Source organism: Oncorhynchus clarkii, chromosome 9 (assembly GCF_045791955.1).
Source record: "Oncorhynchus clarkii lewisi isolate Uvic-CL-2024 chromosome 9, UVic_Ocla_1.0, whole genome shotgun sequence".
Taxonomy (NCBI): Eukaryota; Metazoa; Chordata; class Actinopteri; order Salmoniformes; family Salmonidae; genus Oncorhynchus; species Oncorhynchus clarkii.
The window spans coordinates 54,862,251-54,888,950 of NC_092155.1; the positions used below are offsets into that span (position 1 = coordinate 54,862,251).

Consider the following 26,700-nt stretch of genomic DNA (forward strand, 5'->3'; position numbering starts at 1 on the left):
TCATTCATGATATAAAAACGTTGCTGTAGAACTATGATCAAATAGAAGGCCTCAAGGTCTCACATCCCTCTAGGACAGCTGTTAGCACAGATTTAGGATCAGCTCTCCCTACCCAAATGCTAACCCTCTCTATTAGGCGCTACAACTATAAACTGACCACAGATCATTTATTACCTGGCTAACTTCTTTCTCCTCCTCTCCTACAAGGACTCGTACGGAGACACACCACTGCACGACGCCATCGCCAAAGACTTTCGTAACATCATTGAGATCCTGGTTGTGGTGCCCAACATAGACTTCACCCAGCAGAACCACCGCGGCTTCAACCTCCTGCACCACGCAGCCCTCAAAGGCAACAAGCTGTGAGTACTTCACTACTAGGGTTGTGCGGTAACCAGATTTTCATATTGTAGAGCTTCCGAGTGGAGTACCTGTCTAAGGCATTGTATTGCATTGGTGAGGCGTCACTACAGCCTCGGGTTCGATCCATTACCGGCCGTGACCGGGAGACCCATGGGGCAGCGCGCAATTGGCCCAGCGTCGTCCGGGTTAAGGGAGGGTTTGGCCTCCCGGGACTTCCTTGTCTCGTTGTGCTCTAGCGATTCCTTGTGGCGGTTGGGCGCCTGCAAGCTGACCATGGTCGTCAGTTGGACAGTGTATCCTCCGACACATTGGTGCGGCTAGCTTCCGGGTTAAGAGAGCAGTGTGTCAAGAGGCAGTGCGGCTTGGCAGGGTTGTGTTTCGGAGGACGCATGGCTCTCGACATTCGCCTCTCCAGAGACTGTATGAGAGTTGCAGCGATGAGACGATCCTAACTAATAATTAGATATCACAGAATTGGGGAGAAAAAGTGAGTAAAGTAGTAGTAAATAATAATATGTCATACGGTCTTACCGGCTTAGTACACAAGGGGCGCTAAAAAACACAACCACAAAAAAGCCCATTTGGCTTCTATTACCAGAATGCTAGCAAACTTAGTACAAGTAATTGCACATTTCCATGGAGCCTGCTAGCTGGATATGCTAACGGGCGCAAACGAAAATTGAAAAGACAGACAATCCAGCTCAAAGTTATACATATATAGGTGGTAGCTACCAGTGATGTACTGGGCCGTACTCACTACCAATGTTTTTTTCATTGCTGTGCAAATTTTACATCTGCTCAGCGCAAACTTGAACATTGTGAAAATTCTGTGCAACTTCCAGCGCACGTTTACTGTAAACACTGAGGCTGTACCCAATTTTAAGTTTTAACAGGTCAAGTAGACTACTGTGGCTATTTGATCATAATGTAGGCCTACCTGAGTGGCCTACCATCAAAAACAATGGAGAAAATTCATCCCATAACATTTTAACATGGAAATAGCTGTTCTATCGTTCAGCCTACAGTAGCGGACAATGTGTGGTGTTCAATGTAGGCCTACATTCCATGACACTTTTCATAACAACATGCAGGGCTTGACATTAACATGTTTATCCACTTGTCCTTCAGACAAGGAGGTGAATGAAAATATTGATGTTTTATGCAAGAAACCACTTTACAAAATAAAATGCATCATTATTCATATACCATTATTACAGAGAATAAGACAAATTAGGTTTCCCTCTGTGTATTGTGGAAAACTGCTTTTGGTACTGCGTCTCGTGAGAGGTGGAGATCCTTCGCTACTTGACAACTATCGACCCATATCAACATTGTCTGTACTGTCAAAGGTACTGGAGTCCTTAGTTAGTAGGGAGCTAAAGGTCACCTTCCAAGAAAACAACATCTTAAATGGAATGCAATCAGGTTTGATATACATTTTGTATATCAACAACATTGGGGATCTTATTGAAACAGCGGATGTTCATTTTTATGCAGATGATACTGTTCTTTATTAAAGTGGTAGTAGTTTATCTTTAGCTTTTGAAAATGCCCAAAGAGCATTTAACATCATACAACAGAATCTGTATGATTTAAAGCCAATTTTAAATTTGGGTAAAACAAAATGCATTGTATTTTCAATTTTTACAAATCATGTCATTGCTACATTGGCTGGAGATACTATAGAGCAAGTTAAAGTTTACAAATATTTGGGTGTGTGGGTTGATGATAAGCTGAGCTTCACTGTGCATGTAGAGAACTTTGTGTGTGTGTGTGTGTGTGTGTATACATATATACATATACTGCTCAAAAAAATAAAGGGAACACTAAAATAACACATCCTAGATCTGAATGAATGAAATATTCTTATTAAATACTTTTTTCTTTACATAGTTGAATGTGCTGACAACAACATCACACAAAAATTATCAATGGAAATCAAATTTATCAACCCATGGAGGTCTGGATTTGTAGTCACACTCAAACTTAAAGTGGAAAACCACACTACAGACTGATCCAACTTTGATGTAATGTCCTTAAAACAAGTCAAAATGACGCTCAGTAGTGTGTGTGGCCTCCACGTGCCTGTATGACCTCCCTACAACGCCTGGGCATGCTCCTGATGAGGTGGTGGATGGTCTCCTGAGGGATCTCCTCCCAGACCTGAACTAAAGCATCCGCCAACTCCTGGACAGTCTGTGGTGCAACGTGGCGTTGGTGGATGGAGCGAGACATAATGTCCCAGATGTGCTCAATTGGATTCAGGTCTGGGGAACGGGCGGGCCAGTCCATAGCATCAATGGCTTCCTCTTGCAGGAACTGCTGACACACTCCAGCCACATGAGATCTAGCATTGTCTTGCATTAGGAGGAACCCAGGGCCAACCACACCAGCATATGGTCTCACAAGGGGTCTGAGGATCTCATCTCGGTACCTAATGGCAGTCAGGCTACCTCTGGCGAGCACATGGAGGGCTGTGCGGCCCCCCAAAGAAATTCCACCCCACACCATGACTGACCCACAGCCAAACCGGTCATGCTGGAGGATGTTGCAGGCAGCAGAACGTTCTCCACGGCGTCTCCAGACTCTGTCATGTCTGTCACATGTGCTCAGTGTGAACCTGCTTTCATCTGTGAAGAGCACAGGGCACCAGTGGCGAATTTGCCAATCTTGGTGTTCTCTGGCAAATGGCAAACGTCTTGCACGGTGTTGGGCTGTAAGCACAACCCCCACCTGTGGACGTCGGGCCCTCATTCCACCCTCATGGAGTCTGTTTCTGACCGTTTGAGCAGACACATGCACATTTGTGGCCTGCTGGAGGTCATTTTGCAGGGCTCTGGCAGTGCTCCTCCTGCTCCTCCTTGCACAAAGGTGGAGGTCGCGGTCCTGCTGCTGGGTTGTTGCCCTCCTACGGCCTCCTCCACGTCTCCTGATGTACTGGCCTGTCTCCTGGTAGCGCCTCCATGCTCTGGACACTAGGCTGACACACACAGCAAACCTTCTTGCCACAGCACGCATTGATGTGCCATCCTGGATGAGCTGCACTACCTGAGCTACTTGTGTGGGTTGTAGACTCCGTCTCATGCTACCACTAGAGTGAAAGCACCGCCAGCATTCAAAAGTGACCAAAACATCAGCCAGGAAGCATAGGAACTGAGAAGTGGTCTGTGGTCACTGCCTGCAAAACCACTCCTTTATTGGGGGTGTCTTGCTAATTGCCTACAATTTCCACCTGTTGTCTATTCCATTTGCACAACAGCATGTGCAATTTATTGTCAATCAGTGTTGCTTCCTAAGTGGACAGTTTGATTTCACAGAAGTGTGATTGACTTGGAGTTACATTGTGTTGTTTAAGTGTTCCCTTTATTTTTTTGAGCAGTGTATATATACAGTTGGGCAAAAAGTATTTAGTCAGCCACCAATTGTGTAAGTTCTCCCACTTAAAAAGATGTGAGAGGCCTGTAATTTTCATCATAGGTACACTTCAACTATTACAGACAAAATGAGAAGAAAACAATCCTGAAAATCACATTGTAGGATTTTTCATTAATTTATTTGCAAATTATGGTGGAAAATAAGTATTTGGTCAATAACAAAAGTTTATCTCAATACTTTGTTATATACCCTTTGTTGGCAATGACAGAGGTCAAACATTTTCTGTAAGTCTTCACAAGGTTTTCACACACTGTTGCTGGTATTTTGGCTCATTCCTCCATGCAGATCTCCTCTAGAGCAGTGATGTTTTGGGGCTGTTGCTGGGCAATACGGACTTTCAACTCCCTCCAAAGATTTTCTATGGGGTTGATATCTGGAGACTGGCTAGGCCACTCCAGGACCTTGAAGCCACACCTTCATTGCCCGGGCAGTGTGTTTGGGATCATTGTCATGCTGAAAGACCCAGCCACGTTTCATCTTCAATGCCCTTGCTGATGGAAGGAGGTTTTCACTCAAAATCTCACGATACATGGCCCCATTTATTCTTTCCTCTACACGGATCAGTCGTCCTGGTCCCTTTGCAGGGTTAGGGTTAGGGTTAACCCTACAGCCCCAAAGCATGATGTTTCCACCCCCATGCTTCACAGTAGGTATGGTGTTCTTTGGATGCAACTCAGCATTCTTTGTCCTCCAAACACGACGAGTGGAGTTTTTACCATCTGACCATATGACATTCTCCCACTCTTCTTCTGGATCATCCAAATGCTCTCTAGCAAACTTCAGACGGGCCTGGACATGTACTGGCTTAAGCAGGGGGACACGTCTGGCACTGCAGGGTTTGAGTCCCTGGCGGCGTAGTGTGTTACTGATGGTAGGCTTTGTTACTTTGGTCACAGCTCTCTGCAGGTCATTCACTAGGTCCCACCCGTGTGGTTCTGGGATTTTTGCTCACCGTTCTTGTGATCATTTTGACCCCACGGGGTGAGACCTTGCGTGGAGCCCCAGATCGAGGGAGATTATCAGTGGTCTTGTATGTCTTCCATTTCCTAATAATTGCTCCCACAATTGATTTCTTCAAACCAAGCTGCTTACCTATTGCAGATTCAGTCTTCCCAGCCTGGTGCAGGTCTAGAATTTTGTTTCTGGTGTCCTTTGACAGCTCTTTGCTCTTGGCCATAGTGGAGTTTGGATTGTGACTGTTTGAGGTTGTGGACAGGTATCTTTTATACTGATAACAAGTTCAAACAGGTGCCATTAATACAGGTAACGAGTGGAGGACAGAGGAGCCTCTTAAAGAACAAGTTACAGGTCTGTGAGAACCAGAAATCTTGCTTGTTTGTTAGTGACCAAATAAACATTTTCCACCATAATTTGCAAATAAATTCATTAAAAATCCTACAATGTGATTTTCTGGATTTTTTTTCTTCTCATTTTGTCTGTCATAGTTGAAGTGTACCTATGATAAAAAGATGAGAGGCCTGTAATTTTCAAGTGGGAGAACTTGCACAATTGGTGGCTGACTAAATACTTTTTTGCCCCACTGTATCTGTAGAGTAGTTTTAACTATACAGAATACAATGTTGGTTAGGAATATATGGTAGTACAGATAGATATTGGGTGATAATTTGTAAAAGATCTTGCACCCCCAAATGTATAGAAGGGATAGCTTTGGGAATTTTCTAATCTTTGGGAACAATAGTTTGCATAAATTTGGTGAAGATGTATGTTAGAGCAATGATCTGGTGACCTGTCAGAAAGTTTGGCATTTTCTGTCTGATCGATGAGAAACTCCATATTGCAAATGTATGGTCCCTTACTATACGTCCGCGAATGTTTCTAAAATTCGGGCCGTGCACAGGGGCCAGATCTTCCGGGAAGTCATCGAACGAAGTATCTCGCACATTCGGTTTCCGTTTTATAAAATGTGCAAATGTTGTTAATTTTTCCGGTGTCCCGGTAAATTCCACCACATAGTGCAAATGGAATCTTATTGAAAATGTACAAAACATCACCAATCACGACATGGCCATTTCTCCTAAACGGAAGATTTGGAAGACGAAACTTGGTGAGCATAGGTTTGGACTAATGGGCTGTTAGCTCAGAAACAAAAAATGGCGTCGAGGCCATGTTTCTGGGATTAAAGGTCAAAAATAGAGCGCTAATTTGACCGCTTCATGTCAAAGTACATGAACCTACGGTGTCAGAAAACAAAGAACCAGCCATTTATCTATCGTAATTTAAGAGAAATCGTACAATGTACAATTGGTGATGCTCAAAGGTTGTTTTTTTTCTTCAAAAAGGTTACAGATCCAGTTGCGGCGTGTTCAGACAAATCCGTTAAGGTGGGTTTCGGAGCTCTGCGAGATTTCTGTGATTTTCTGAAATCACACGCACTCATTCAACCCTCTGTAAATCAGTCAGTTCTTAATGTAAAGACTTAACTCAATATTCTGTAAGAGCCTACCCCAAGGATGATATGTATTCACTTTCAGCTTCCTGTGTCAACCAGAAGTGCCTCTTAAATTGGGGTCATAGGGGCTGTTTTGAAGGGTTTAAAAGGTCAGATGTTTCCAAAACGTCATGTGTGATTAGGCAACCCTCATGAACTGTAAATCAGTCATTTCTCCCAACAGATGTCAAAGAAAAAAACTTTCTCACACACACACACACACACACACACACACACACACAGCAAGGATGGAGTGACACAGTGCAGGGCTTAAAGGCACACAGAGCCTGCAATGGCATTACCATAATCCCTAGGATGTGCCGAGTTCAACGAGATGCGCCGCTTGACAGTAGCTCGCTTGATCTGAGCGCAGCACCTGTGATAAAAAAGTAGGACCATAATGAAGCCTGGCCCTAAATTTCAAGTGCTTTTGGGTGACAGCGAGAGAACCATTAGGGTTAGAAGCACAATTTGTCAGTTTGTATCAGTTTGGTATCAGAATAATATCTAGTTGAATGATGGACACTGACTTGCTGGCTGACTTTTGTCCATTTGCAATATGTTTAAACAGTGATAGACCATTCCTCTCCACGAGAGATGGAGAGGAACCCGAATCACTGCCCGGCCATCCCGAGATCATTGGGCCAGTCAATTTTGCATTCCTGCAGTTTTTTTGAGCATGTCAAATTCGTGATGATAAATGCCCATTGAAACATATTGCAAATGGACAGCCGTGCGCCTGGTGATTGGAGCAGGTTACCAGGAGCACATTTTTAAAATGGTTTTTAATGTCTTTGGCGTGGTGCAAGGGGTCCACAGTTGGGTAGGGTGGCAGCCCCCACCCGTGCCAATCCCTGGTCATTTTGGACGTTTTTCAAAAAATCCCACTTCTCCCTCATCATACATGACAAATAGACCATCTAGGTTGATTCATGGCTTAAAACCTGTTAGGGATAGGGGGCAGCATTTTCACTTTGGATGAATTGCGTGCCCATAGTGAACTGCATCCTACTCTGTCCTACATGCTAATATATGCATATTATTATTACTATTGGATAAAAAACACTCTGAAGTTTCTAAAACTGTTTGAATTATGTCTGTGAGTATAACAGAACTCATAGGGCAGGCAAATTTCCAAACAGGAAGTGGAAATTCTGGGGCTGGTCGAATTTCAAGTCCTCGCCTATTCACATCCAAACAAGATATGGATATGTTCGCACTTCCTACGCCTTCCACTAGATGTCAACAGTCAGTAGAACGTGGAATGAAGCCTCTAGTGTGATGTATGACAGGATGGGAGGGGATTGAGTCAGTGGTCTGTCAGAATGCCAGTTCCTGGTTGCGCACATTACTGTTGATATCGCCTGCGTTCCATGACTCTGTAGACAAAAACGAATGCTCCGGTTGGAACGTTATTGGAACGGTTGGAACGTTATTGGATATATATGAACATCCTGAAGATTGATTCTCTACTTAGTTTGACCAGTTTATTCGACCTGGAATATAACTTTTTTAAGTTTTTGTCCGAGTTCGCCTGGACCAGCACCAGCTTTTGGACCTGTGAACTAACCGTGCTAGCAAAAGCAGCTAATTGGACACTAGTAATGGACATTATGGAACAAAACAACAATTTATCGTGGAACTAGGACTCCTTGCACTGCATTCTGATGAAAGATCATCAAAGGTAAGGGAATATTTATGATGTAGTTTCGTATATGTGTTGACTCCAACGTGGAGGAGAAATATATTTACGTCTTAGCGCCGTTTTAGATTATTGCATGGTATGCTTTTTCGTAACGTTTTAAAAAAATCCGTCACAGCGGTTGCATTAAGAACCAGTGTATCTTTAATTATATGTAAAAGATGTAACTTTCGTCAAAGTTTATGATGAGTATTTATGTTATCTGGCATAGCTCTCTGTAATTACTCCGGATATTTTGGAGGCATTTCTGAACATGGCGTCAATGTAAACCGAGATTTGTGGATATAAATATGCATATTATCGAACAAAACATAAATGTATTGTGTAACATGATGTCATGAGTGTCATCTGATGAAGATTATCAAAAGTTAGTGATTCATTTTACCTCTAATTCTGCTTTTGTGACTATCTTTGGCTGAGAAAATGGCTGTGTTTTTTTTTAATTTGGTGGTGATCTAACATAAATATATGTTGTGTTTTCGCTGTAAAACATTTTTAAAATCGGACACGATGGGTAGATTAACAAGATGTTTATCTTTCATTTGCTGTATTGGACTTGTTAACGTGCGAAAGTTAAATATTAAAAAAATATATTTTTGAATTCCCCGCGCTGCCTTTTCCGCGGAATGTTGGGGGGGGGGGGGGGGGGTCCATTAGCGGAACATGTGTCCTAGACAGGTTAACATAGTGCTGTATATCATTTGGGCAGAATAAATGCCATTTGGACATGGTTCACTAACTTTTGGGTTTGGAAACCAACTTCCTATGATCATACATGGCAAATGGACATAACATCCTGATTTGGCCCGTTCAATACTTTCATATTGCATTTGGACATTTCTTATGGAATTTGGCAATGGTTTACTGACTTTTGACTTCCTATGATATCATATAGCAAATGGACAAAACATCCTGATTTGGCACTTTTCAATACTTTCATATTGCATTTGGACATTTCTTATGGCATTTGGCAATGGTTCACTGACTTAACTTCGACTTTTGACTAACTATGAAATCATATTGCAAATGGACAAAACATTTGCCTTATGGACAAGTAAAAAAAAATTACAATAAAATGACAAAAGTATGTTCATACAATTGACAAAAAAATCAAAAGAATTTTGAAAAACGGTACAGAAAGCACTTTTTTAGGGGGGTGATAATTTTTAGATTTTTTTTTTCATATTTTCAGAATTTTACCCTTGGGTCTTGACTTGATGTGCATTTGCAATATGAACATTTACCGTGGAGCGCGCTCGCCATCTATTGGATTTTTGCTGTGTGACACTTGGCATTTGCCATATGACATTTGCAATAAGTTTTGAATGAAATTGAGTGGTATTGTACATCGTGTATATGTTTTGTACGTTGCCAATAAGTTCCCATTCATTTTTTTCCATTTCAAGGGGGTATTCCCTTACCTTTTGTCAAGATCGCTTTCTGAGTCAAAATGCAAGCCGAGATCTACAGGTCAGATTTTTTTTTTTAAATATGACAAAAAAACATAAGCCTATGCAACATTTAACCAATTAAAAACAGTTCTGTAGCAATGAGGTTTGTGCAGTAGGCAATACTGTAGGCCCAATAAAGTATCACTCTATATTGGCTATGCTTGAATTGCCCAGCCAATGTTCTTCTCAGACCATTTAGAAATTATATTTAAAATGTAGGTATATGATTACACAGGTAATAGATCATTTGTTTTATTACTTGTGAGGCACAGCTAAGTGAGACTTTCTTTTACTGGACTGATGGTCAGTCTAAAGGGAGGGAGGTAGCAGCGGTGAGGCTGCATCTCACCCGACTCGCCGTCCTTTCGCTCTCCCTCCTTCCGCTGAGAAAAGGAGACACAGTCTTTCAGCGCATTGTTACTCAGAGAAAGTTAAATATTCCTCAATATAAAAAAGACACAAGCCACTAATAATAACAATGCAAGTTTATCGGAACACTTTGTTATACTCAATTGCAGCTGCAGTGCTGGTTGTAGCGTGAGTGGCGTTAGGGAGAATGCACATTTTATGGCTTATAAAAGTGTTGACAGTGATCAATAGCAACTTAAACATGAACTTACTCTTAAAATCAGAAGCTCTTTGCTATATTCGTTGAGTTTCTCTAGCCATTGTTTTAAAAGTTTTCTAATCTCAGTATCAACTTTGCTGTGCGTTCCAAACTTATTTTTATAGACTATGGCTCGATATGGTGATCTGTGCTATCTGGCCTGTAGGTTCACTGGATTTGCTCTCTGGGCCTGCCGGGTAGGCGGAGTTCTACCTTCAGACACATGAAAGGGTTCAAAATGGGAAAAAGTGCACCTACTGCCAACCGCACATAACACACAACCGCACATAAAAGTCTTTTGTCTTTTTTACAGAAATGTTTGATGATGGACTAGGAATGTCTTGGAAATCAACCAGTCGATCGCTATTGACCGGTTAGTGACCAATTGTTTTAGAGGCTCAATAATCAAGACACTAATTTCACCAATGTGGCACCAATCTCATCATGAGCTGCTACTGATATCTTTAATTTACCAAGTACCTACACCACCTTCATTACATCAGGTGGATCAAATTGAAGCCGAGAAGGGTAATGTCCCTTAATCCAAGAGATTTTTTGACAGAGGAACCCACATTCACAAACATGTATTCAATTCACAGGAGATAACATCAGGATCACTATAGGTCTTATTTCCAACAATAAATTGACATGGGATAGCTGTAGAAGCCTTTTTCTTATTCAACAGGTGATTGATGATTTTCCAAGTTGACTTTACATTTGTGAAGAGTCTTGGAATTTGCTAATAAAATACACTGCTCAAAAAAATAAAGGGAACACTTAAACAACACAATGTAACTCCAAGTCAATCACACTTCTGTGAAATCAAACTGTCCACTTAGGAAGCAACACTGATTGACAATACATTTCACATGCTGTTGTGCAAATAGAATAGACAACATGTGGAAATTATAGGCAATTAGCAAGACACCCCCAATAAAGGAGTGGTTCTGCAGTTTGTGACCACAGACCACTTCAGTTCCTATGCTTCCTGGCTGATTTTTTGGTCACTTTTGAATGCTGGCGGTGCTTTCACTGTAGTGGTAGCATGAGACGGAGTCTATAACCCACACAAGTGGCTCAAGTAGTGCAGCTCATCCAGGATGGAACATCAATGTGAGCTGTGGCAAGAAGGTTTGCTGTGTCTGTCAGCGTAGTGTCCAGAGCATGGAGGCGCTACCAGGAGACAGGCCAGTACATCAGGAGACGTGGAGGAGGCCGTAGGAGGGCAACAACCCAGCAGCAGGACCGCTACCTCCGCCTTTGTGCAAGGAGTAGCACTGCCAGAGCCCTGCAAAATGACCTCCAGCAGGCCACAAATGTGCATGTGTCTGCTCAAACGGTCAGAAACAGACTCCATGAGGGTGGTATGAGGGCCCGACGTCCACAGGTGGGGGTTGTGCTTACAGCCCAACACCGTGCAGGACGTTTGCCATTTGCCAGAGAACACCAAGATTGGCAAGTTCGCCACTGGCGCCCTGTGCTCTTCACAGATGAAAGCAGGTTCACACTGAGCACGTGACAGACGTGACAGTCTGGAGACGCCGTGGAGAACGTTCTGCTGCCTGCAACATCCTCCAGCATGACCGGTTTGGCGGTGGGTCAGTCATGGTGTGGGGTGGCATTTCTTTGGAGGGTCGCACAGCCCTCTATGTGCTCGCCAGAGGTAGCCTGACTGCCATTAGGTACCGAGATGAGATCCTCAGACCCCTTGTGAGACCATATGCTGGTGCGGTTGGCCCTGTGTCAGCAGTTCCTGCAAGAGGAAGCCATTGAGGAAGCCAGTGATGCTATGGACTGGCCCGCCCGTTCCCCAGACCTGAATCCAATTGAGCACATCTTGGACATCATGTCTCGCTCAATCCACCAACGCCACGTTGCACCACAGACCGTCCAGGAGTTGGTGGATGCTTTAGTCCAGGTCTGGGAGGAGATCCCTCAGGAGACCATCCACCACCTCATCAGGAGCATGCCCAGGCCCTATGTCATGTACAAAATAGCCTCAAACTCTACTCACCAAACCCGATGCAGTCTATCACAGTGCCATCTGTTTTGTCACCAAAGCCCCTTATACCACCCACCAATGCGACCTGTCGTTGCCAGACCCACTGGCACCAGGTCATCTAGGTAAAGCGCCGCCTCATCTCAGCTCACTGGTCACGATAACAACACCCACCCGTAGCAGCTCTTTGCCCGCCTTTCCTTTCAGTTCTCTGCTGCCAATGAATGGAACGAATTGCAAAAATCGCTGAAGCTGGAAACTTATGTGTATTTATTTATTTATTTTTTATATATTTGTTTTACTTTTCTCCCCAATTTCGTAGTGTCCAATTGTTGTAGTAGCTACTATCTTGTCTCATCGCTACAACTCCCGTATGGGCTCGGGAGAGACGACGGTTGACAGTCATGCGTCCTCTGATACACAACCCAACCAACACAGCGCGCATCCAACCCGGAAGCCAGCCGCACCAATGTGTCGGAGGAAACACTGTGCACCTGGCAATCTTGGTTAGCGTGCACTGCGCCTGGCCCGCCACAAGAGTCGCTGGTGCGCGATGAGACAAGGATATCCCTACCGGCCAAGCCATCCCTAACCCGGACGACGCTAGGCCAATTGTGCGTCGCCTCACGGACCTCCCGGTCGCGGCCGGTTACGACAGAGCTTGGGTGCGAACCCAGGATCTCTGGTGGCACAGCTGGCGCTGCAGTACCCTTAACCACTGCGCCACCCGGGAGGCCAAGACTTCTATTTCCCCCTCTAACTTTAAGCATCAGCTATCTGAGCAGCTAACCGATCGCTGCAGGTGTACATAGCCCATCTGTAAATTGCCCACCCATCTACCTCATCCCCATATTGTTTTTATTTACTTTTCTGTTCTTTTGCACACCAGTATCACTACTTACACACCATCATCTGCACATCTATCTCCAGTGTTAATTTGCTAAACTGTAATTACTTTGCTACTATGGCCTATTTATTGCCTTACCTCACGCCATTTGCACACACTGTATATAGACTCTTTTTTTCTATTGTGTTATTGACAGTTTTTTATTCCATGTGTTGTTTGTGTCTCACTGCTTTGCTTTATCTTGGCCAGATCGCAGTTGTAAATGAGAACTTGTTCTCAACTAGCTTTCCTGGTTAAATAAAGGTGAAATAAAATAACAATTCTAACATTCAGTCGACCAGTAACTGAATGACTCGATGCCTGTCTGCCTGCTTTATATAGCAATCCATGGCCACGTGACTCATTGTCTGTACAAGAGAACCATTTTTGTGTACCTAATAAACTGGCCACTGAGTGTATATGCATATAATGGTGTGTAAAGACAGTATGAACAATATATGAATAGAACAGTTGTGTACAGCAATAATTATATAGGATGAGCCATGACTAGAATACAGTATATACATACACTGATTATACATAACTTTAAAAATGCTTGCTCTTTCCATTACATAGACTGACTAGGTGAATCCAGGTGAATGCTATGATCCCTTATTGATGTCCCTTGTTAAATCCACTTCAATCAGTGTAACCTCTTCTCCCATTAATCTAAAGGAGGATTTTAAGCCAAGAGCCCATTGAGACATGGATTGTGTATGTGTGCCATTCAGAGGGTGAATGTGCAAGACAGAATATCAATATCAAAGTGCCTTTGAATGGGGTATGGTAATAGGTGCTAGGTGCACTGGTTTTTGTCAAGAACTGCAACACTGCTGGGTTTTTCGCCCTCAACAATTTCCTGGGGGGTGCAACTCAATATTAGGAAGGTGTTCTTAATGTTTGGTATTCTCAGTGTATAGAACAGTATGTAAACATTATTCAAGTGACCAGTGTTCAATGACTAGAATACGTTATATACAGTGCCTTCATAAGGTATTCATGCCCCTTGTTCCACATTTTGTTGTTAAAGCTTGAATTGAAAATTGATTAAATACAATCAAATGTATTTATAAAGCCCTTCTTACATCAGCTGATGTCACAAAGTGCTGTATAGCCTAAAACCCCAAATAATGCAGGTGTTGAAGCATGGTGGCTAGGAAAAACTCCCTAGAAAGGCCAGAACCTAGGAAGAATCCTAGAGTGGAACCAGGCTATGAGGGGTGGCCAGTCCTCTTCTGGCTGTGCCAGGTGAAGATTATAACAGAACATTGCCAAGATGTTCAAATGTTCATAGATGACCAGCAGGGTCAAAAAATAATAATCACAGCGGTTGTCGAGGGTGCAACAGGTCAGCACCTCAGGAGTAAATGTCAGTTGGCTTTTCATAGCCGATCATTGAGAGTATCGCTTCCGCTCCTGCTATCTCTAGAAGGTTGAAAACAGCAGGTCAAGGTTCCATAGCCGCAGGCAGAACAGTTGAAACTGGAGCAGCAGCATGGCCAGGTAGTCCTGAGGCATGGTCCTAGGGGCGAGAGGGAGAGAGACCAAAGCTCAGCACCCACAACACTAGAGGGATTTCTTCAACCACCAACTTACCATCCTGAGACAAGGCCGAGTATAGCTCACAAAGATCTCCGCTACGGCACAACCCAAGGAGGGGGCGCCAACCCAGACAGGAAGATCACGCACCCCTCCTAGGGACGGCATGGAAGAGCACCAGTAAAGCCAGTGACTTAGCCCCCGTAATAGGGTTAGAGGCAGAGAATCCCAGTGGAGAGAGGGGAACCAGCCAGGCAGAGACGGCAAGGGGTTGTCATAGGACATACTGAAGAGATGAGTATTCAATAAAGACTTAAAGGTTGAGACCGAGTCTGCGTCTCTCACATGGGTAGGCAGACCATTCCATAAAAATTGAGCTCTATAGGAGAAAGCCCTGCCTCCAGCTGTTTGCTTATGACGTCTTGTGACCGTCGCGTACATGTAGGTATGTACGGCAGGACCAAATCAGAAAGATGGGAGCAAGCCCATGTAATGCTTTGTAGGTTAGCAGTAAAACCTTGAAATCAGCCCTTGCCTTGATGGGAAGCCAGTGTAGAGTGGCTAGCACTGGAGTAATATGATCACATTTTTTGGTTATTGTCAAGATTCTAGCAGCCGTGTTTAGCACTGAAGTTTATTTAGTGCTTTATCCGGGTATCCGGAAAGTATTGCATTGCAGTAATCTATCCTAGAATTGACAAAAGCATGGATACATTTTTCTGCATCATTTTTGGTCAAAGTTTCTCATTTTTGCAATCTTACGTAGATGGAAGAAAGAGGTCCTTGAAACAGTCTTGATATGTTCGTCAAAAGAGATCAGGGTCCAGAGTAACGCCGAGGTTCTTCACAGTTTTATTTGAGACGACTGTACAACCAAGATTCATTGTCAGATTCAACAAAATATCTCTTTTTTTTTTCTTGGGACCTAGAACAAGCATCTCAGTTTTGTCCGAGTTTAAAAGTAGAAAATGTGCAGCCATCCACTTCCTTGTGTCTGAAACACAGGCTTCCAGGGAGGGCAATTTGGGGCTTCACCACGTTTCATCGAAATGTACAGCTGTGTGTCATCCACATAGCAGTGAAAGTTAACATTATGTTTACAAATAAAATTGTATTTGTCACGTGCGCCGAATACAACAGGTGTAGACGTTACAGTGAAATGCTTACTTACAGGCTCTAACCAATAGTGTCAAAAAGGTATTACGTGAACAATAGGTAAGTAAAGAAATAAGAACAACAGTAAAAAGACAGTAAAAAACAGTAGCGAGGCTATATACAGTAGCGAGGCTATAAAAGTAGCGAGGCTACATACAGACACCGGTTAGTCAGGCTGATTGAGGTAGTATGTACATGTAGCTATGGTTAAAGTGACTATGCATATATGATCAACAGAGAGTAGCAGTAGCGTAAAGAGGGGTTGGTGGGTGGCGGGGCATAATGCAGATAGCCAGGTTAGCCAATGTGCGGGAGCACTGGTTGGTCGGGCCAATTGAGGTAGTATGTACATTAATGTATAGTTAAAGTGACTGTGCATATATGATACAGAGAGTAGCACCAGTGTAAAAGAGGGGCTGGGGGGGGCACACAATGCAAATAATCCGGGTAGCCATTTGAATACCTGTTCAGGGGTCTTATGGCCTTGGGGTAGCCTATGTTATACATGACATCACCAAGAGGTCAAATATATAGTGAAAACAATAGTGGTCCTAAAACGGAACCTTAAGGGCATTGATGATTTTCTTGGCCTTCCTGTGATACACACCGGATGCTGTAGATGTCCTGGAAGACAGGCAGTGTGCTCCCGGTGATGTATTTAACTGACTGGACCACCCCCCCCCCCCCCCCCCCCCCAACAGTGAAAAGCATCTCCCTGTATGGGGAGAATGTTGACTCTGCACGAAGAAAGGGAAAAAGGGAAAACAGTCATTCAGGAAGGCTCCAACACAGAATCAAAAAAGCAATGGCCAATCTGTTCTGGAAAGTGTCATGTGCAGTGCTTGAGTTCAGCATCCTCTCTCTCGAGCATTCATTTGGTCTGACATCAGCTGCTGCTGCAAATGGAAAGAACATTGAGAATTACAGTATACTGGAGCTCTTTTTACTCATGTATGTATACATACATACATACATACATACATGGTTTCTTTCATTGTTTAGTTTTGTGTTTATTTTTCCAAAAAGTAGCATCCCTAAAGGGATTTTGAGTTCTACCGTTCTTCTGCCTCTCCTCTCCGGTGGTTTTGTCGATATAAATCTGCGTTTGTTTATTTTAGTGAAGGTATTTATTTAGTTTATCTGAGGAAATGGGAAGAGAGGGTCATAGTTCTAAAATGATCCTGGGAAGGCAAAGGGAGAGGCAGACAGCCCATGAGAGAGAGCCTCCTCTCTTTTCTCTTCCTCACAACTATCTTCTTCTGTTTCCCTCTCTTCTAATTCTCTCTTTTTCCCTCGCTCTCTCTCCCTATTTCTCTCCCTCCAATCTTCCTCTGTCTCTTTCTCTGTTGACCTGGGCTTTCTGTGCTCCTCCCGAGCTCCCAGCCAAAGGCAAGCTAGGCCTTAACCCTCACACACTGTCCTACCACAACAACATTAAACGTCTGACTCACTCTGTCCCTCCAACTACTTCACATACTACTCAGCACATAAATACACTGAAAAATGCATTTATCTTTCCACCTCCCCAAATCGTTTTCACTGAAAAGCGATGTTTATATTCCCCAATGAGTCCACAATTGAGACATTCATTCAGAAACTAAAAATATATGTTTTCTCTCTAGCGAAGTCATTACCATTTGCGTTGGTGTCATGATGTATGAGCTCACATTACGACAGTAATGCCTCGTAGATCAGGAGATCTGTGAATATTCATGAACATGCAGGGGTTATGGAAATTATGCAGAGATCTAAACAAATCAAATGTATTTGTCACATACACATGGTTAGCAGATGTTAATGCGAGTGTAGCGAAATGCTTGTGCTTCTAGTTCCGACAATGCAGTATTAACCAACGAGTAATCTAACTAACAATACACACAAGTGTAAAGGGATAAAGAATATGTACATAAAGATATATGAATGAGTGATGGTACAGAGCGGCATAGGCAAGATGCAGTAGATGGTATCGAGTACAGTATATACATATGAGATGAGTATGTAAACAAAGTGGCATAGTTTAAAGTGGCTAGTGATACATATATTACATAAAGATGCAGTAGATGAAATAGAGTGCAGTATATACGTATACATATGAGATGAATAATGTAGGGTATGTAAACATTATATTAAGTAGCATTGTTTAAAGTGGCTAGTGATATATTTTACATAAATTCCCATCAATTCCCATTATTAAAGTGGCTGGAGTTGAGTCAGTGTGTTGGCAGCAGCCACTCAATGTTAGTGGTGGCTGTTTAACAGTCTGATGGCCTTGAGATAGAAGCTGTTTTTCAGTCTCTCGGTCCCAGCTTTGATGCACCTGTACTGACCTCGCCTTCTGGATGATAGCGGGGTGAACAGGCAGTGGCTCGGGTGGTTGTTGTCCTTGATGATCTTTATGGCCTTCCTGTGACATCAGGTGGTGTAGGTGTCCTGGAGGGCAGGTAGTTTGCCCCCGTTGATGCGTTGTGCAGACCTCACTACCCTCTGGAGAGCCTTACGGTTGTGGGCGGAGCAGTTGCCGTACCAGGCGGTGATACAGCCCGACAGGATGCTCTCGATTGTACATCTGTAGAAGTTTGTGAGTGCTTTTGGTGACAAGCCGAATTTCTTCAGCCTCCTGAGGTTGAAGAGACGCTGCTGCGGCTTCTTCACAATGCTGTCTGTGTGAGTGGACCAATTCAGTTTGTCTGTGATGTGTACGCCGAGGAACTTAAAACTTACTACCCTCTCCACTACTGCCCCATCGATGTGGATAGGGGGGTGTTCCCTCTGCTGTTTCCTGAAGTCCACAATCATCTCCTTAGTTTTGTTGACGTTGAGTGTGAGGTTATTTTCCTGACACCACACTCCGAGGGCCCTCACCTCCTCCCTGTAGGCCGTCTCGTCGTTGTTGGTAATCAAGTCTACCACTATTGTGTTGTCTGCAAACTTGATGATTGAGTTGGAGGCGTGCGTGGCCACGCAGTCGTGGGTGAACAGGGAGTACAGGAGAGGGCTCAGAACGCACCCTTGTGGGGCCCCAGTGTTGAGAATCAGCGGGGTGGAGATGTTGTTACCTACCCTCACCAACTGGGGGCAGCCCGTCATCTCACTGAGGGGAGATGACAGTGACTGGGCTAAAATCCAATCAGAGACACTTTCCCGGGGCTGCAGGGTAAGGGGGTGGAATTATGAGCTTGTGAAGTGGGGAGGGGCAGAGGGGGTCTGAGAGATGCAGTCTTGATTGAGGAAAGAGGGAGGCAGCTGTAACAACCTCCCTATTCACCCTCCATCCCACTTCCCCCTCCTCCCAAGTGAGTCGCATGCAGGTACAAATGACCTCTGTCCCCTCACCAGTAGTAAAGTATGTACAGGTAACTGCCAAAATAATGGACACTTGAGTAAATGAGGGATACAAAGTATATTGCAAGCAGGTGCTTCCACACAGGTGCGGTTCCTGAGTTAATCAAGAAATTAACATCCCATCATGCTTAGGGTCATGTATAAAAATGCTGGGCAGGCTATTATTTTGGCTACCATACCCCCATATGATGACAATACCCCCATCCACAGGGCACGAGTGGTCATTGGATGATTGGATGAGCATGAAAAAGATGTAAACCATATGTCATGGCCGTCTGTCACCAGATCTAAACCCAATTGAACACTTATGGGAGATTCTGAAGCGGCACCTTGGACACCGTTGTCCATCACCATCAACAAAACACCAAATGATGTAATTTCTCGTGGAAGAATGGTTTTGCATCCCTTCAATAGAGTTCCAAACACTTGTAGAATCTATTCCAAGGTACACTGAAGCTGTTCTGGCTTGTGGTGTCCCAACGTCCTATTAAGACACATTATGTTGATGTTTCCTTTATTTTGGAATTTACCTGTAGTTTGCTCTAAGAGCCACAGTGAGTGGTGAGCTGCTCTTAGCAAAGCTGCCTGCCCTGAGGTGAAGAATGACCATATATAACCATGCCAATCCGCTGGTTGTTTCCCCCCCAGCCACCTCTGCTTCTCGTGTACAGTACTGAAACGGATGAGCAATGTGTTAATAAGGACTGCACTCTTACTTTGTTGCTATTATAAATAATGCTGCATTAAACCCCCCTTATTTGACTCCGCAGCAGAAATAGACTGCTTTCTTTGACCCTGCTTTTACTGTACACTACTGTAACTACTTGTACTTAACAGCTACCCAGTCAATTAAGGATATACAGTATAACTATTTATTCTTGAAGAATATAATTTTATAAATGCCTCATTAGCTTTCAAATTATTTAACAGTAACTTGGAGATGCAAATAGGCAAACCCACTTTAAAATGACATTAGAACCAGCAGATTATAAAAATGTAGATTACAAGGGGAAAACAACTGACTAATGGGAAAGAGTCTGGTTCGTGTCTGTTTTTGTGTCTGTCTGCCTACATGTCTGCGTGAACCCTGTCTGCCGTGGCCTGAGAACTGTATGATACTGTGTAGGGCTAATTTCACACGCCATAAAGCAGCCGGCGCAGAGGATTTACACGGACAGCCCTGCTTTACAGCCAGCCGGCCCCCCGACGGACTGCAATATCAAAACCCAGCGAATGAATAACAGAGCAGGATTAATCAATCCCTCTGTCCTATTCTCAAAGCCTGAGTTCAATGTCTCTCCACCACACTATGTAGATTGGCCAAAGTCTGGAACTGGTTATAGAAAACAATTTTGTTGGACAATATGTGGCATGGATTAGAGTGAATTATGATGAGTGCTTGATGAAGATTTAACTGAGTGTGGGAATGGTGGAGTAGCTAAGAGAGAGAGAGAGAGAGACAAGATGGTATATGACGGGGGGTGGGGGGGTGTTAGGAAAGAGCAACGCCAATCCATTATGCAAGTTCAGCCGAGAGCTGGAGGTCAATGCTGTTTAGAGCCGCTGCTCTCAGTAAAACGCTTAGCACTGCCTAATGGAAATCCCTGCCCTCACTGGCTGTGTTGTTTCCTTTCCTTCTAATGATGGGTTAGTTTTAGCTCCTGAAACAGCCGTCTTTATGCCATCATCCAAATGCCCGTTAAGCTACCGATTTGTGACGCAGATACATTTGTCATACAAACCTTCTCTCTGATTCCAGGGTTTCCATGGTTGTGTGTTAACAGTGATTTATAATCCATAAAGCACTCTTCTGTCCCCAAGGCACAAAACATGTCCATATGAGTAGTGCACTATATGCTCAATCTGAACCCGAGGCCATTTGTTTCCACAGGGCCACGGAGAAGATCTTGGCTCGGGCGCGTCAGCTGGTGGATGTCAAGAAGGAGGACGGCTTCTCGGCTCTGCACCTGGCCTCCCTCAACAACCACCGAGACGTGGCCGAGATCCTTGTAAAAGAGGTAAGAAACGGTGTGGAAAAAAATGAGTTTCTCTCACCCTCTAACACCTTTTTCAGGACCCTGTCTTTCAAAGATAATTTGTAAAAATCCAAATAACTTCACAGATCTTCATTGTAAAGGGTTTTAACACTGTTTCCCATGCTTGTTCAATTATCCATAAACAATTAATGAACATGTACCTGTGGAACGGTCGTTAAGACACTAACTGCTTACAGACAGTAGGCAATTAAGATCACAGTTATGAAAACTTAGGACACTGAAGAAGCCTTTCTACTGACTCTGAAAAACACCAAAAGAAAGATTCCTAGGTTCCCTGCTCATCTGCGTGAACGTGCCTTAGGCATGCTGCAAGGAGGCATGAGGACTGCAGATGTGGCCAGGCCAATAAATTGCATTGCCCGTACTGAGACGCCTAAGACAGCACTACGGGGAGACAGGACGGACAGCACTGGATCGCTACATCCGAACATTGCACTTGCGGGACAGGTACAGGATGGCAACAACTGCCCGAGTTACACCAGGAATGCATAATCCCTCTATCAGTGCTCAGACTGTCCGCAATAGGCTGAGAGAGGCTGGACTGAGGGTTTGTAGGCCTGTTGTAAGGCAGGTCCTCACCAGACATCACCGGCAACAATGTTGCCTATGGGCACAAACACACCGTTGCTGGACCAGACAGGACTGGCAAAAAGTGCTCTTCACTGATGAGTCGCGGTGTTGTCTCACCAGGGGTGATGGTCGGATTCTTGTTTATCGTCGAAGGAATGAGCGGTACACCGAGACCTCGGGAGCGGAATCGATTTGGAGGTGGAGGGTCCGTCATGGTCTGGGGCGGTGTGTCACAGCATCATCGGACTGAGCTTGTTGTCATTGCAGGCAATCTCAACGCTGTGCGTTCCAGGGAAGACATCCTCCTCCCTCATGTGGTACCCTTCCTGCAGGCTCATCCTGAACCAACAGCATGACAATGCCACCAGCCATACTGCTCGTTCTGTGCGTGATTTCCTGCAAGACAGGAATGTCAGTATTCCGCATTGGCCAGCGAAGAGCCAGGATTTCAATCCAATTGAGCATGTCTTTGACCTGTTGGATCGGAGGGTGAGGGCTAGGTCCAGAAATATCCGGGAACTTGCAGGTGCCTAGGTGGAAGAGTGGGGTAACATCTCATAGCAAAAACTGGCAAATCTGGTGTAGTCCACGAGGAGGAGATGCACTGCAGTACTTAATGCAGCTGGTGGCCACACCAGATACTGACTGAAACTTGATTTTGACCAACCCCCCTTTGTTCAGGGACACATTATTTCATTTCAGTTAGTCACACGCCTGTGGAACTTGTTCAGTTTGTCTCAGTTGTTGAATCTTATGTTTATACAAATATTTACACGTTAAGTTTGCTGAAAATAAATGCAGTTGACAGTGAGAGGACGTTTTATTTTTTGATGTGTGTCTATCTAGCTATATACAGTTGAAGTCTGACGTTTATATACACTTAGGTTGGAGTAATTGAAACTCGTTTTTCAACCACTCCACAAATTTCTTGTTACCAAACTGTAGTTTTGGCAAGTCAGTTAGGACTTAAGTCATTTTTCCAACAATTGTTTATAGACAGATGATTTCACTTATAATTCACTATATCACAATTCCAATGGGTCAGAAGTTTACATACACTAAGTTGATTGTGCCTTTAAACAGCTTGGGAAATTCCAGAAAATGATGTCATGGCTTTAGAAGCTTCTGATAGGCTAATTGACATCATTTGAGCCAATTGGCGGTGTACCTGTGGATGTATTTCAAGGCCTACCTTCAAACTCAGTGCCTCTTTGCTTGACATGTGAAAATCAAAAGAAATCAGCCAAGACCTCAGAAACAAATGATAGACCTCCGCAAGTCTGGTTCATCCTTGGGAGCAATTTCCAAACGCCTGAAGGTACCAAGTTCATCTGTACAAACAATAGTACGCAAGTATAAACACCATGGGACCACACAGCTGTCATACTGCTCAGGAAGGAGACGCATTCTGTGTCCTAGAGATGAATGTACTTTGGTGCGAAAAGTGCAAGTGAATCCCAGAACAACAGCAAAGGACCTTGTGAAGATGCTGTAGGAAACAGGAACAAAGTATCTATATCCACAGTAAAACGAGTCCTATATCAACATAACCTGAATGGCCGCTCAGCAAGTAAGAAGCCACTGCTCCAAAACCGTCATAAAAAAGCCAGACTACGGTTTAAAACTGCACATGGGGACAAAGATCGTACTTTTTGGAGAAATGTCCTCTGGTCTGATGAAACAAAAATAGTGATGACCATCATAATGACAATCATTATGTTTGAGGAAAAAGGGGGAGGCTTGCAAGCTGAAGAACACATCCCAACTGTGAAGCACTGGGGTGGCAGCATCATGTTGTGGAGGTGCTTTGCTGCAGGAGGGACTGGTACTCTTCACAAAATTGATGGCACCATGAGGGAGGAAAATGTATGTGGATATATTGAAGCAACATCTCAAGACATCAGTCAGGAAGTTTAAGCTCGGTCGTATATTTGTCTTCCAAATGGACATTGGCCCCAAGCATACTTCCAAGGTTGTGGCAAAATGGCTTAAGGACAACAAAGTCGAGGTATTGGAGTGGCCATCACAAAGCCCTGACCTCAATCCTATAGAAAATTTGTGGGCAGAACTAAAAAAGCATGTGCGAGCAAGGGGGCCGACAAACCTGACTCAGTTACTTACACCATCTCTGCCTTGAGGAATGGGCCAAAATTCACCCAACTTATTGTGGGAAGCTTGTGGAAGGTTACCTGAAACATTTGACCCGAAGTTAAAAAATTTAAAGGCAATGCCATAGATATTAATTGAGTGTATGTAAACTTCTGACCCACTGGGAATGTGATGAGAGAAATAAAGCTGAAATAAATCATTCTCTACTATTATTCTGACATTTCACATTCTTAAAATAAAATTGTGCTCCTAACTGACCTAAGACAGGGAATTTGTGCTTTTTTAAAACTTCCAACTGCAACTGTATGTATATCCCCTTCGCTCTCTGCTCCTCAGCATTATGAAGGAGACCTCCCCCTGGTGGCTGTTAACAGTTATTACATAGTTGGTTGTGGAGCAGCTAGAAGGGTTGTTTCCATGTAACACCTTCAAGGACTTGTTGGCTTAAATTGAAGTTTCCAAGAAACTTTCCTTAATGCTGCCATAACAGCATTCTTCGGAACTGGGACAGAAATTCCAAAGTATAACCTTTACAAGTACTAGAACAAAACAAAATAAAACACTTTTTTTGAAACAACAGTGGATAGAAATCAGTTTCAGTGCCCACATTTTGTTTAAAATCAGGTCAATCAGTGAGGTACAACACAATATGGACACAACAGCACAGTAAAATAGTTACAGATACCAAGTAGTCACAGGACAGCTACGTAAAAAGCAAATGCATGCAATGTAACATTGGTACCTTCTGAGTCTTCCAAAAAAGGAAAAATGATAGCAACACCCAAAGATGGCCAACAAGGTTATATTCAATGCACTTGTACCTTTTTAAGCTTCAAAAGGAACATCCCAACTAACTTTCTCTCACCCCACCCTCTCACAGGGCCGCTGTGACGTCAACATCCGCAACAACCGCAACCAGACGCCGCTGCAACTGGCGGTAACGCAGGGCCACGGGGACCTGGTGCAGCTGCTAGTGGTCGAGGGCGCGGACGTCAATGTGGAGGACGAGGATGGGGACACGGCCATGCACGTCGCCCTCAGCCGCCCGCAGCTGGCCAACGCCACGCTCACCCCCGCCACCACCAGCACCACGACCACCACGCAGGAGAGAGGAGAGGGGGGTCCGGGCTCGTCATCATCCTCGCTGTACTGTCAGGTAAGACTGTAAGGAAGGGTGTGATTTTTCTTGATTCATGAGGGGTGCAGGAGAAATGATGCAAAAAAGACCGGAAGAGAAGGGGAGACCAAAATAAGGGAGAGACCTAGTTTTGAATGAGACATTAAATCACTGAGAGAGAAAGGAATTCTCCTGACACTATTAGTCTACCTAATCATCTTCCCTAGCTTCAAACAATCACTCCTCGCCTCTCAATTGTCATACACAGGTCTGTTTAAAAAATGTGTTCCTTCTGTTAGCAAGGTCGGTTAATGCAAATCATCAGCATTGTGTTCTAGCAGCTGCTGCCACTGGCACAGCCAAAAGGGAATCAGCACAACCCCAAACACTGCAGCGCTCAAACAATGCTGGCCATCCGCCAAGCCATTTTGGATAGGGGTTAACTCACACTGTACATAAGGTGGCTAGTCTAAGTACCATGTATTCACATTGTCAGCAAAGGAGGGGAGTTCTAGATTTGATTGAATTTGGGCTCGTATTTCTCCAGCTGGGGTGCATTGGGTTTAGTGACATCACTCCCTTGCTGTAATATAGTCTGTACGAGGACCAGACATCCCCTTTGCATTTTTTTTTTAAATTGTAAGAAAAAAAGGTACCTTTTTATTTAACTAGGCAAGTCAGTTCAGAACAAATTCTTATTTTCAATGACGGCCTAGGAACAGTGGGTTAACTGCCCAGGGGCAGAACGACAGATTTTTTCCTTGTCTGCTCGGGGATTCGATCTTGCAACCTTTCGGTTACTACAGTAGTTCAACGCTCTAACCACTAGGCTACAGGTAGTAAACAGGTGGCGTGCCGCTGATTACTAGAAGAGTATTGCTTAATTGATACTAATTAGCAATTACTTGTTTTTAGTGTCATTTGACATCCTCAGTAATCTTGTTGTACACTGTACTTTCTGTCTGACTCTCTCTCATATCCTGTGTGTGCAGCTTTGACTCTCATGTGATTCCTTTAATTTACAAGAATAAAGGCTTGCCAGAACTCAACTCTCCTTCTCCCTCCCTCCTGTGTAGCTGAGCAGCTCGGGACTGATGGGTAACACGGAGCTGAGCGTGGGCGCAGCCATTGCCTGTTTCCTGGCACAGGAGGGCGCCAACATCAACTACGCTAACCACAAGGGCAAGAGCCCGCTGGACCTGGTAGCTGACACAGCCGTGCTGCAGCTCATCAAGAGCTTCTCTGAGAAGCAGCGGTATGTACAGCTACTGACTGGCTGGCTGGCTGTATGGTCCTTAATGGTTCTACTATTATAACAGCACCTTTTACACTCATTGCTATGAAGGGTCAGCCTGGAGATTAAGGCCCCAATCAGACATACAGTGGCAAGGAAAAGTATGTGAACCTTTTGGAAATACCTAGATTTCTGCATAAATTGGTCATAACATTTAGATCACAACAATGGACAAACACGGTCTGCTTAAACTAATAACACAAACAATTATACGTTTTCATGTCTTTATTGAACACACCGTGCAAACATTCACAGTGCAGTGTGGGAAAAGTATGTGAACCCTTGTATTTGGTTGACCCTCCTTTGGCAGCAATAACCTCAACCAAACGTTTTCTGTAGTTGCAGATCAGACCTGCATAACAGTCAGGAGGAATTTTGGACCATTCCTTTTTAAAAAACTGTTTCAGTTTAGCAATATTCTTGGCATGTCTTGTGTAAACTGCTCTCTTGAGGTCAGGACTCTGACTGGGCCACTTCAGAAGGTGTATTTTCTTATGTAGAAGCCATTCTGTTGTTGATTTACTTCTGTATTTTGGGTCATTGTCCTGTTGCATCACCCAACTTCTGTTGAGCTTCAATTGGGGGGCAAATAGCCTAACTTTCTCCTGCAAAATGTCTTGATAAA

At 43.9% G+C, this 26,700-nt stretch overlaps 1 protein-coding gene across 4 annotated transcripts in view; it reads left to right on the forward strand.

The window, feature by feature from the left end:
• LOC139416579 (E3 ubiquitin-protein ligase MIB2-like) overlaps window positions 1-26,700 on the forward strand; it is a 91,754-nt gene that overhangs the window by 60,275 nt on the left and 4,779 nt on the right. For all 4 annotated transcript variants that reach the window (XM_071165410.1, XM_071165411.1, XM_071165408.1 and 1 more), the window contains 4 exons: window positions 208-362; window positions 20,820-20,946; window positions 24,545-24,820; window positions 25,858-26,036. In XM_071165410.1, the coding sequence (XP_071021511.1) occupies window positions 208-362; window positions 20,820-20,946; window positions 24,545-24,820; window positions 25,858-26,036 (737 nt within the window). The remainder of the gene's footprint in view (window positions 1-207; window positions 363-20,819; window positions 20,947-24,544; window positions 24,821-25,857; window positions 26,037-26,700) is intronic.